Consider the following 13107-nt stretch of genomic DNA (forward strand, 5'->3'; position numbering starts at 1 on the left):
ATTTGGTGCTGTAGTTTGAGAGGAATAATTTTTTCAACAGAAGTTTTCACTCTCAAACTATTTTAAGTGCCTTAGTTGGGTTAGAAAAAAAATAAAGTTGTTATTAGCTTGTGTTTGTTTTAAAATGCTAACTGGCTCGGCTCCAACTTATTTCCTTTTGCTCTTTGAGCTGACCAATACCATTAAAAGTACTCGTAGCTCTCATCTTGCCACTATAAGAGATTCTTAGATAGGACACTGTCATTCCAAGCGGGTAAAATGAATACTTGGCCAAGTGAAACAATCTCAAAGGTTATATCCTACCAATCTTTTAGGAAATTGGTAAAGACCTATATTTTTGATAAATTTGTCACCTCATAATTTTCTTATGTATCCCCTTCCTTCCTGCTATTTTATAAACATTTTTCTATTTCTTGTTATTTGTATTTCTCTGGCTGTCTATTGTGAATCACTTAGAGCTTGTCATGGTATTGCGGTATATAAAAAAAAATAAAAATAAAAGTTATTATTAGAAAGATCCTAAGAGGTGATGTGAAGAATGGCGAAGTGGGGGGAGGGGAAGGTGCTAATTGATGTTGGGCTACTGGATTTGGATTTAAGCATTTTAATTTTGCCCCTTTTACAAATCTGAGAACACAAGCTATTTCCCTGCATAGGAGGGCATACAGGAGTAATTGTACCTGGGCAACAGAGGGTAAAGTGACCGTCACAAGGCGCATCAGTGAAATTTGAACCCTCTTCACCAGGCTACTCCTCTGCTGCTCAGGATGGTTGTGTGGTCATGACTACACTTCCTCCTCTGTATTCGTGAATTCCGTATCTACGGATTTGCTTATTTGCAGTTTTATACCACAAAATTCATTTTCCAGGCTATTTTAAGCCCTGTAAGGCCCCCCCCCCCCCACACACACACTTAAGCCTTATCTGGTGGTCTAGCGGGTTTTCGGGGCAGGAGCGATCTTCCCACGCTCCTGCCCCTTGCAGATTGCTCACAGGAAAAGGCTTGAGAGACTACGGGAGCTCAAGGCAGCCATTTCCTGTGAGCAATCTGCACAGGGCAGGAGCAAGAGTAGATCGCTCCTGCCTGAAAACCCGCTAGACCACCAGGTAAGGCTAATGGGGGGCTTTCAGAGCTTAAACTAGCCGGGGGAAGCTGGGGTTAGGGGCAGAACCGGCCTGAATATTATTCGCGGATTTTTAATATTCATGGGCTGGCTCTGCCCCTAACCCCCGCGAATACGGAGGGGGACGTGTATATGTACCTTAGCAATGAAAATGCCTTCTAAGTGTTCTCCCCCCATTGTCCGTTAAGAAAGACATGTGGGAAGCCACTGCTTTCCCTGGATCGATAACATGAAATGTTGCTACTCCTTGGATTTTTGCCAGGTACTGGTGACCTGGATTGGCCACTGTGAGGACGGGCTACTGGGCTTGATGGACCATTGTCTGACCCAGTAAGGCTATTCTTAAGTTAACTTAAATGTCTCCTAGAAGATTTTTCTTTTGTCCTGAAAGGTTAGTTTCATATGTCAAAGATGACAACTTTTTGGGGGGTGAGGGTGGTGGTCTGGGTCACATTTATTGTCCTATGTATGGAATAGCTCTTGGCTGCACAGTCCTACGGGGCATCAGCCAGCTGGGTTTTCAGAATATCCACAATGACTGTACATGAGATTTGCAGTGACAAAATTCATCACTGTTCTGTCCCCGCGGATAACCATGGGAAACCATCTCCATGTCATTATTTAAGGAGAGAGGGAAGAATCGAAGTATGAATGGGCAGAACCACTGACCCTCAAGCCTTGCATTGAAGAATGTTGGTGTAGAACAGAGGTCTCAAAGTCCCTCCTTGAGGGCCGCAATCCAGTCGAGTTTTCAGGATTTCCCCAATGAATATGCATGAGATCTATGTGCATGCACTGCTTTCAATGCATATTCATTGGGGAAATCCTGAACACCCGACTGGATTGCGGCCCTCAAGGAGGGACTTTGAGATCCCTGGTGTAGAAGGGCTAAGGTTGACAGAGACGCTAAAGAATGGCACGAGATTGTTTCCCGCAGGGACAGGAATGGTGATGAATTTTGTCCCCAAGTCATTCTCTATTTTGCATGTCTTCTTCATAGCATGAAAATCTGAAATCGAGCTTGCTAGTGGTGTCCTAGACAGGTTTGAGAACCACCGCTCAAGATCCTTCCTTTGCATTAAGACTACAGGTTTCTATCCCTTGTACTGCATTCATTATCTTATATTAATGGGGTGGGTTGGTTTAATACAAACAGTACTGGGAAGTCTCACTGGCTCTTTTTTTTTTTTTTTTATCCCCTCAGATTTGTTCCCTGCTGTTTGCTATCCTCTACCTCCTGTCGTACTTCCTCATCACCCTGTTTAAGAAGCATGCTGATTTCACAACAGGTAAGCCTGTGACCCATCCCCCCTCCCTTCTTATAGCTGCATGTAGCTCTGTGCCTGGGTATACAAATGGCATCTGTAGGTAACATTTACTCCCACAGGAATTCTGCACAAGGTGCAGAACTCTATGAAGCTGCCGGTATTGTGTGTCTCTACCCCTCCTCTGCCAGCTTAAACCCAAATATGTGTGTGTATGTGTGTGGCCGGGGGGGGGAGTGAATGCTGTATGGAGGGATAGAGCAAGGTGAAGGTGTACTGTAGGTAGGGTTACTAGATATCTGGATTTACCCAAACCTGTCTTCCTTTTTAGAGGATTGCCCGGGTGTCCAGACAGCTTGGTAACTTTGGAGGTGTTTGTTCAGGTATGGCTCAACCATCCTCCACCTACCTCCTTTGCTGAAGTGTTCAAATTTTGGGCAGGCTGGTAGCATCAGTGAGGTGTGCCTAACCTGGAAGCCTTCATTCTGCAGCTGTGTTGTTGACTGTAGCAGGCTCACCTCGTTGGCGTTGCCAGACTGCCCAAAGATTGAACATTTCAGCAGAGAAGGTAGGTGGGGGATAGGGGAAAGCCACGGCTGGAGAGAGAGAGAGACCCAGATCCTGCTGGGTGGGGTGGGGGATGGAGAGAGAGAAAGGATGGGAAGGGGGACTAAGGAAGTGGATGAAGGGTGGGGGGTGGGACGGGGCAGGAGTGAGATTGGTGGGAGGTGAGACAGGGCCACTTGTCCTCTTTATTTGACTTCTCAAATATGGTAACCCAAGTTGTAAGGATTTTTTTTGGGGGGGGGTGAAGTGGGGGACAGAATTCAACTTGAGGATGTGCCATGGGGACAGAAAGGAGAAGGATAAATTATAGCTTAGGAGAGAAGAAATGGAATGAGAGGAGACTTTTGTGAGTACAGAATTGGGGGTTTGGATGAAAAGAGAACTGCAGCTCAAGTGGCTGATATAATTGGGGAAGCTGGAGCCTGAGGAGGGAAAAGGCAGGAGGGGATTTCAGGCCTTATGCAAAAGCACTACAAGCTGTGTCCCAAACTCCACTCCAATTCCACTCCTAACATCTCTCCTCTCCCCTTCCCCCTCCTGCTGCAGCATTTCTCTCCTTCCTGGGTCTCCACCATTTTCTGCTTCCCTTTCTACTCCCCACTCCCCGGGTGGTTTCCAGCATGTTTCTCCTTCCTTCCCTCTCTCCCCTGGGTTTCCAACTTTCTCTTGTTCCCTCCCTCCATGGTCTCCAGCATCTTCTTCCTTCCCCTTCCACTCACGCAGTGTTTTTCTTATCTCGTCCCTGGGGTGGCAATGCTAGTCGGCACAGGAAAAGGCATTAATTCCGGCAACATGAGGCTTCAAGCATTGGCGCACGCTCAGGGTCTTCTGGCTCCTGCCCCCTCCTGACTTCCTGTTTCATACGAGGAGGAAGCTGGCAGGCTTTGAGCATAGGCTGATGCTTAAGGCTCTGGGCTGGCAGCTGCTATTCTGGCTATAGTGTCACCACTTCAAGGAAAGAGGTAAAAAACAAACACTTTATAGGAGAGGAAAGGAGATGGGAGGATTTTGGGGGTGTCGTGGCACCTGTGGCTCCCCCTGTTCCAAAATGATCTCTGGTCCTCAGAAGTTCTTCATAAATTGGTTAGTCTATATGGTGTCATCGGCCTCAATTGTTTATTGCCATAAGACTAACATAGCTACCCCTCTGCCTTAGCCCTAGTACTACCCCCCCCCACCCCCTTAATCTGTGTCTACACGGGGAAGTCTTCAGATTCAGTGCTGGGAGGTGAGGGGAAGGTGTTGCAGGCATCCACCTTATTTATTCTTGGAACACTAAAAGGTGTAAACAGTTCTTCTGATGTGTGGCCCAGAAGCAGAAATTTCAGAACTGAGGCCAGAGATGTATTCAGTGTCTGAAATTGGCTTCCCAGGAAGATTGGCAGCTTATTTTCTCCTGTTCATGATGCAAGACTATAAGCAGTACTTGGAAGCTGATGTAACAGAGCAGAGGCGGTCTCACTATAGGGAGCTTTTCCATGCTTTACTCTCTAGATACCTAGTGCCTTCCTGGCCCCACTAGTGGAGAGGTTACAGGGCATAATAAGATGCCTGTCCTAGCATCTGTCACAGACAGATCCTGTTCCTTCCCAGTGAGGTATCCATTACTCTTCAGGATGAAGCAGAACTCATCTGACCATTTCAGCTCTTTCCAGCAGTCTGTTCCTTTATTCCACTTCCCCCCCTGTTTTACTGAGGTGCGCTATGCGTTTTAGCACCCGCTAAATATAAGCGCCCACTAACGTGTCCATAGACTAACATGCACACGTTAGCGTTTAGAGCATGGTTAGCGTGCGCTAAAACGCTTAGTTCACCTTTGTAAAAGGTGCCCTTTGCGTAGTGCATGCGCCTCGTCTTTGCACTGTCGATTTCTGTTCAAAGCCCCTCTGTGCCTCGGACGAATGCTCCTTATGCGCCCTTGAACACTAAGATCAGAAGATAAACATCTTCTATCAATTCCCTCCCTGAGAACCATAAATACCTGTCGGGATACTATTTTTTCGGTAAAAGGCCCTCAAACATGAAACTCATTGCCAATATATGTAAGAGAGGAAGTTAACCTTGACAAATTTAAAGGAAAACTCGTTTTCTTTTCTTTTCTTTTTTTTTCCAATTCTTTATTCTTTTAAGAAATTTCAGGTTATTTGGGAGTCATTAACAAGATACTGTAAAGATTGAAATTACTGCATAGAATACATATTAACTTTTTCCCTTTGTTCATACACATCTAGGGTGGGGTGAGGGGGGTGGAACTATTTTATGATTTCTTTTGCTTATGAATAATTGTTGGGTATAAGGGAGGGGGGATATTTGAAGTGAGTTAGAATTTGATATATTAAGTGATGTAAAAGTATAAAATGATTGTATTTGTTACACTTAGTGTGAGTTTTAAACACGAATAAAGATTAAAAAAAAAATTATTCATTTTAACAGCCAACACAAAGTGCAACAGATTAAACAACAATTGGTACACAAATAAAACAGCACTCATTACAATCAAACAACAAGAGAAGTACATATCCCCCCACCCCTCCCTCCCACCCATCCTGGATGTGTATAACCTTCCTTCAGAAATCAAAGGGTAATACGAATAATTAATTCCTACAAAATTCAAGTTTTCTTTTCGAGGATGCATTCGATGTATAAAAGCCTCGAGACCACTAATTATAGATTTGACCTATCCTAATGTTTAAAATTATTAACTGTTTGTCTATTGTTGGAGAAACAAACAAAACTGCAGACTTTACTTCTTTTTTTTTTAGCGATCCTCGGCGAACACTACATACAGGCACTTTGTTGTTTATCTTCATTTTTTATGGTATGTTCCAACCTTTTTTACCATGGACCCCTGACGAAGGTTTGTCCGAAACACGGACCGTGTCGGTTCCTTGATTGGTAAAAAGGTTTTATTTTATTTATTTGCCTTTTAATTTTGGTACAATAAATTTTTGCCTGCATCTTGTACACAGTCTGCAGTTTTGTTTGTTTCTCTTGGTTGGTTTTTTTCTGCAGATTAGGTTGGACTTTCTCCTTGTGTTTGTTGCCCTGTCTATTGTTGGATCCTTTGCCCCCCCCCCCCTAAAAAATTGTTTTGTCATGCACTACTCATATTTCAATTTTGAACATCGCATTGAAATTATTTGATAATGCGACAATATCAAACTTTTATTAAACCTGAAACTCTGCTTTCTCTTTGCAGTGGATGATGAAGACGCAACAGTTAACAGAATTGCGTAAGTGTATTTTTCTGTTCTGTCCCTTCCTTTCTTTCATACATGTTTCAAATAAGTTTGATGGGAAAGCAGTGGTGCCTGAGGATTGGGCACAAGAAGGGGGTTTTAAGCCCCTCAGGATATGCACAGATTAGGAAATGCACTTTTGCCTGCTGACGCCTTGGACTACACATTGTGGGGACAGTAGTCGCAAAGACAATCAAAGAGATGATGGGTAATAAACTCTGCTGATACTGATAAAGCTCTTATTCTGCACCAGTCTTATAGTTCAGTGTGGATTACACCCATTAAGAGAATTTGACCTGTCTGAAGAATTGTCAGCAAAATAAAACAGCTTATTTAATTATTTATTTGGTTTTATATCCTCTCCTCTCAGGGAAGCTCAGAACAGGTTATAAGTTTACATACATATTAAAGTGTTTCTATACAAGGTATTAGCAAACGTGGCATGGCAGGGCATTGTCTGACAGGGATGGCAAAAGAGTCAACAAAGCATGGCAAAACACAACATGACATGACATGTTATGATGAGTCATAGCATGACTAGCATTGTATGACAAAATATAGCATGGCAAATGTAGCATGACAAATATTGTATTAGAAACATGGTTAACATGGCTTGGCAACCATAGTATTATATATATAAGCATAGCATGAGATACATAGAATGGCAAACATATACAGTATATAAAACATGGGATGGGAAACATAGCATGTTAGGTATAGCAGGATCTCGGGACTGGCATGGGGGACTCAAACAAAGAGTTAGAAGGAAGAACAATGAGCTTAAGGAAGCAAATGCCGAGTGACTTATAACAGATTATTGGAAGGCCAGTGGTAGTAAAGTTGAATTCCAGAGTTGATTATCGAGGTGTCCTGGCATGTCTGGATGGCTACATGAACATAGCTCTGGAACAGACAGAAGAATATGTTAATGGACAGCTAAAAAAAAACCCAAGTATACAAGTGTGGATAATCTAGTATGACATGACAGTATGGTATGTTGCACGGTAGACATGGGATGGCAAACATTGTGTAGTGGGCAGAGCATGAGAATGTAGCACAGTAGACATAGTGTGGTAATCATAGCATGAAAGATACAATGTATAGTAGAGTAGAGAGAGAAAAAATGGGACAAAATGGGGCAAAGCATGGTGTGGGTGGACATGGTATATAGTAGATAGTACAGTGGGATCTTGCACAGTGGATGCTGTGTATTATTCCACAGGAGGTGACTTGGTAGGGTAGAGCATTATATGATGGGTAATATAAAGCGCAACAGTTCATGGTATGGTGGGTGAAGTGCCTCAGCATTTGAGACAGATGACTGCGAAGGGCTGGTGCTCTTCCTTGTAGGATTTGGGAATTTAGGTAGGTGCATTCTCAAGGGAAGAGGTGGGATTTTATTGCCTTCCTGAAGTTCAGTAGACCACCTAATGATCTTATGTGTGTAAGTAATTTGTTCCAGAGGTGCGGTAGGTAGTGTTGTGCAAGATCTTTTTTGGGCAGTCTCAAGGCAGAGGGCCTGTGAATTGTCTTTCTTCATGCAAGCGGAGCGGTTGATTCGGGGCGTAGGGTAGTAGTTTGTTTGCCATATAGGCTGGTACCATGTCATGGAAGTTATACTATAGTAGTTGTATAATTCCTTAATATACTACTATAAAACTGTAAAATACACTCCTATGAAAACCAAAAAAACTCTGGAGTGACGATGTTCCTAAATGGACTTTATTTGAAAGTATCAAAGTTCCAAAGGTACACTAAAATCATCCACATAAAATAATTCCATCCACATAAAAGTAAATCATCCACATAAGAGCCTTAAAGGACCTAATCCGCTAGAGATACAGGACCCAACACGGTCCGCGTTTCGACAAAAAGTCTTCTTCAGGGGTCCCTGGGGGTCCTATAAAGGTGTGTACGTGGGAAACAATTGTGTGGTGAACCGGAAGTGAGACACTGCTTGCATTTGCGGTTGATTCGGGGCGTAGGGTAGTAGTTTGTTTGCCATATAGGCTGGTACCATGTCATGGAAGTTATACTATAGTAGCTGTATAATTCCTTAATATACTACTATAAAACTGTAAAATACACTTCTATAACTACTATAAAAGATATTTATTGATGTACACTTTTTAACTGCTTCCTAAAAATTAAATAATTGGATAAGATTTTAATCTTAATTGGAAAAGACTTCCAAACTGAAGCAGCTAAACTCTTGAAAAGGAGAGGAGTCTCAGCCCTTCCTGTTTACTCAAACTGCAGCAAATGCCCTCTGTTCTTCTGAGCTTTGAACATGTTCAGGGCTCAGGACCCAGGTGTACATGATCTTTGCACTGCTGTGTAGCTTGCTGATTACAGCTCATTCTTCCTTCATTCTCTGAGACGTGGCTTTTCTGCTATCAGTAATCTGAGGAACCAGTTGATGCTGAATGTGATGAAGGCAACATCTTACTGTGCCTCTAATGTCCTGGGCCAGAATTGAATTAGAACTAGTGACTATCGGGACTATTAGTCGTCATGGGTGAAATGCTCACAATGGTTAGTGCAGTGGGTGGTTGAGAATCTGGAGAACTGGGTTCATTTCCCACTGTGGCTACTTGTGACACTAGATATGTCACTTCACCCTCCACTACCCCAGGTACAAAACTTAGATTATGAGCCCACTAGGAACAGAAAGTACCTGCATATATGAAATTCAATTATAGATTCTGTGCTGATGATATTCAATTCTTATTTCCAGTGGATGACTGCAGAACTGAATTGAATGTAAAATTATCTGTGTGTTTGAAAGCTGTGGATGATTGGATGACAGATTATAAACTGGTTCTGAATCTTACTAAGATGGATGTGATGTTAATTGGCAGGAAGTAAGACCCCTTATGGCCTCAAAATGTTGTGAATGACATGAAACTTGTAATACTTAGGTAGTTGAAGATTCTGGGGGTCTGGTTAGATTCAAGAGCAACAAAAAACACTGTGGAAGAGTGATGTTCCTGATATGGACTTTATTGATTAACTAGTCTTATAGCCCGTTACATTAACGGGTGCGAGAATATATGTGTGTGTGTCTGTCTTTTTCTTTCTCTCTGTCTTTAGCCGCTTTCTATATTTCTGTCTTTCTTTTTCCTCAGCTGTCCACCAACACCCCTTGCCTAATCCCCCTGTCCATTCTCCCTTCCTTTTATCTCCCCTGTGTCCACCACCACCCCTTCACTGTTCCCCTTATCCAGCAGCAGCCCTTCTCCCTTTGTTCCTGCTCCCCCTGTCCAGTAGTAGGCCTCCCTTCCTTTTTATCCCCCCACCCCCTGTCCATCAGCACCTCTTCCCTTGTCCAGCAGCACCCCTTGCCTCCATTCGCGTCTGCCCTATGCCACAGCCGCCGCGGCCTGTAGGCGCCAACAGCCGCCGCACGTGCCTGAAGCCGACAGCCGCCTTGATATCCGCAATCCCTACCACTGCCGCTGCTTGAGAGGCCCGCGGGACCGAAGGCGGTCAGCATGTCTGGGGCTCGGGAGGAGGAGTCCTGGTGTCGCGCTTTCGCACTCCTGCCGACTACCGACCTACAGATCAGGAATTGGGGAACACGGCGGTAAGAGTGCGCATGCGCGCTTAGCATTTTATTATTATAGATGAACTTGACAATCCACATGAGAAATTCAAGGACCTAGTCCACTGAGAACCTTGGACCCAACACGGTCCGTGTTTCGACAAGAATGTTTTCCTCAGAGGTCCTATGAATGATATCGTGATAATAAAATTGTGTAATATGTACACAAAATATTATTTGTTGTATCCGTGAAATAAAATATTATCTGTGGTGTCTGTGAGACGAAATCCATGCAACATCCTACGTTAGTGTGGTGTCGTTCATAAATGTGATGATGAAATGACTGGTGAAGTGTGAAAAGTGAGTGCATCAAGCATTGTAAAAGTGATATGTGACAAATAAACGTGAGTGTATTGATTGATTTAAAAAGTGCCAAGGGCTGGGAGAATGCTCAGATAAATGACGGTGCAACAAAAGAAGCAAGTGAAGCACAAGGAAATCACTCTCCAACAGCCACTCAACTCGCAGACCACTTCAAAAACAAGATTACAACAATCAGGACTATCTTCAATAACACACACACCCTCCTCGACGAGATAACAACAAATCCCCCAATAGGAGAAGCCATTGCTGCAGACAGGACCTGGACCGAATTCCCTGCGGTAAACTGGACAGACATGAATCAACTCTACAAAAAATACAGTCATGCCTCTTGTGACCTGAACTATTGTCCCGCCACCCCCAAATTTAGGGCCAGCCTCATGCAATGGATCCAAATTACACTCACTAAAGGTCAATTCCCGCAGCACCTAGGAGAAATCATAATCACTCCAATTGTGAAGGACCACAAAGGCCTTATAGATAACTCCGCTAACTATAGACCCATCGCCTCAATACCAATATACGTCAAACTTATAGAAGGACTAGTTGCACAATTCCTCACAAATTACCTGGAAGACCACAATCTTCTCCACCCCTCTCAATCGGGATTCAGATCCAAACACAGCACAGAGACTTTACTAGTAACCCTACTAGACACAGCCCGACAGCACCTCAGCAAAGGCAGAAGGATGCTGATAATTCAACTCGATCTATCTGCAGCATTCTATCTGGTCGACCAAACCATCCTACTACAGACACTAGAAGCCATAGGGATCTCAGGCAGGGTATACAATTGGTTCAAAGGATTCCTTAAATACAGATCTTATAGAGTAAAGTCAAACAATCTTAAATCAGAACCATGGTCCAACCCCTGTGGAGTTCCTCAAGGATCATCACTCTCACCTACTCTCTTCAACCTCTTCTTATCCTCCCTTGGGTCTACCCTAGACAATCTGAATGTAACTTCATTCAGCTACGTTGACGACATCACCATACTCCTAGCCTTTGATGCTCCTGACCCAACTTCTACAGAAAAATTGGAAAAAACCCTTCAAGCAGTGGAAAAATGGATGGCAGATCACAAATTGAAGCTGAACACTGACAAAACAAAATTTCTACTGCTTGAAAAGGATAAGAATCCCTCCATCACAGAACTAGAAATAAACGCCTCCAAATACCCTATACAACCTACCCTAAAACTCCTAGGAGTAACAATAGACAGATGCTGCACAATGCAGGCCCAAATCAACAAGACTACCCAGAAAGCATTTCTAACCATGCGCAATTTAAGAAAAAATCTGAAAATTCTTCGACAAAGAGCAATATAGGCTAGTAGTCCAATCCCTAGTACTAGGTCTATTGGACTACTGCAACATACTCTATCTGCCTTGCCCTGCAACAATGATAAAACAACTACAGACAATCCAAAACACTGCACTCAGATTAATCTACTCACTGAGAAAATTTGACCATGTCACCGCGGCCTACCTGGACTCACACTGGTTGCCAATGCAAGCACGAATTCAATTCAAACTATACTCAAGTTTCAAGTTTATTATTTATTTGTTTAATCGCCTTTTCAATATTCAAGGCGATTTACACATTAATAAAATTACAAAATAAAAATAATTTTAAAATAATTAAAAACTCACAAGACACAGACGATAACTGAACAAACTGGAAACAAAAGGAAGGTTGGGGAAGAAGTTACAATGTAATTGAGCAAAGTGGGAAGCCAAATAAGGAAAACACAAAAGGATGGGATAAAAGTAGTTGAATATGTGAAGAAAAGAGAATTAGAAACAAAATTTTGTTGAAAAATGATAAAAGAAACCAATAAAATCAGATAACAAATGCATCGTTAAATAAAAAAGTTTTCAGTTTGTTTTTAAATTTGTCTAGATTAAGTTCTTCACGTAAATAGATGGGAAGAGAATTCCAAGTTTGGGGTGCCGTCACCGAGAAAATATACTGACGGCGCGTATTTATTATTTTTAATGAGGGAATCATTAATAAGTGCTGTTGGTCTGATCTTAGGGTTCTATTGGAGGAATAAGGAATTAATAGTTTATGAATGAAGGCTGGAGTTTTAAACAGAAGAGATTTAAATGTGAGCAGACAAAGTTTGTAAGTTATTCTGTGGGCTACTGGAAGCCAGTGAGCTTCCTTAAGAAGAGGAGTTATATGGTCAAATTTTTTAGCTTTTGTGATACTGTCTATTATTCAAAGCAATAAATGGCACAGCCCCCAATTACCTAATCAACCGCCTGTACCAAAACGCCACCACTAGGCAAAGAAGAACTAAGACCCCTTTTACCTACCCTCCCCACTCAAAGGCACCCAGCGCAAGAAGATATTTGACAGTCTGCTGGCGACGCATGCAGCGAAACTGGACCACACTATCTCCAACCTGCTGATAACAACAAACGACTACAAATATTTTCACAAAGAAATCAAAACCCACCTATTCAAAAAATTTATACAGATGGCTGAGAGATTAGAAAAACTGGGACTCTTTTCCCTGGAGAAGAGGAGACTTAGAGGGGATATGATAGAGACTTACAAGATCATGAAAGGCATAGAGAGAGTAGAGAGGGACAGACTCTTCAAACTTTCGAATAATAAAAGAACAAGAGGGCACTTGGAAAAGTTGAAAGGGGACAGATTCAGAACGAATGCTAGGAAGTTCTTCTTTACCCAACATGTGGTGGACACCTGGAATGCGCTTCCAGAGGACGTAATAGGGCAGAGTACGGTACTGGGGTTCAAGAAAGGATTGGACAATTTCCTGTTGGAAAAGGGGATAGAGGGATATAGATAGAGGATTACAGTCCAGGTCCTGGACCTGTTGGGCCACCGCGTGTGCGGACTGCTGGGCACGATGGACCTCTGGTCTGACCCAGTGGAGGCATTTCTTATGTTCTTATGGCTTAACCCCAACTGGACCCCCCTCAATGCAACTCCCCCCTCCACCAGTTCCCTTCTCT

General features: G+C 42.9%; 1 protein-coding gene across 1 annotated transcript in view; it reads left to right on the forward strand.

Annotated features, from left to right (window-relative positions):
• The window catches only part of LMBR1L (limb development membrane protein 1 like), a 122745-nt gene that overhangs the window by 36551 nt on the left and 73087 nt on the right, over window positions 1-13107 (forward strand). Inside the window, exons 2-3 of the mRNA XM_033937404.1 lie at window positions 2329-2413; window positions 6156-6189. Of these exons, the coding sequence (XP_033793295.1) occupies window positions 2329-2413; window positions 6156-6189 (119 nt within the window). The remainder of the gene's footprint in view (window positions 1-2328; window positions 2414-6155; window positions 6190-13107) is intronic.

Source organism: Geotrypetes seraphini, chromosome 3 (genome assembly GCF_902459505.1).
Source record: "Geotrypetes seraphini chromosome 3, aGeoSer1.1, whole genome shotgun sequence".
Taxonomy (NCBI): Eukaryota; Metazoa; Chordata; class Amphibia; order Gymnophiona; family Dermophiidae; genus Geotrypetes; species Geotrypetes seraphini.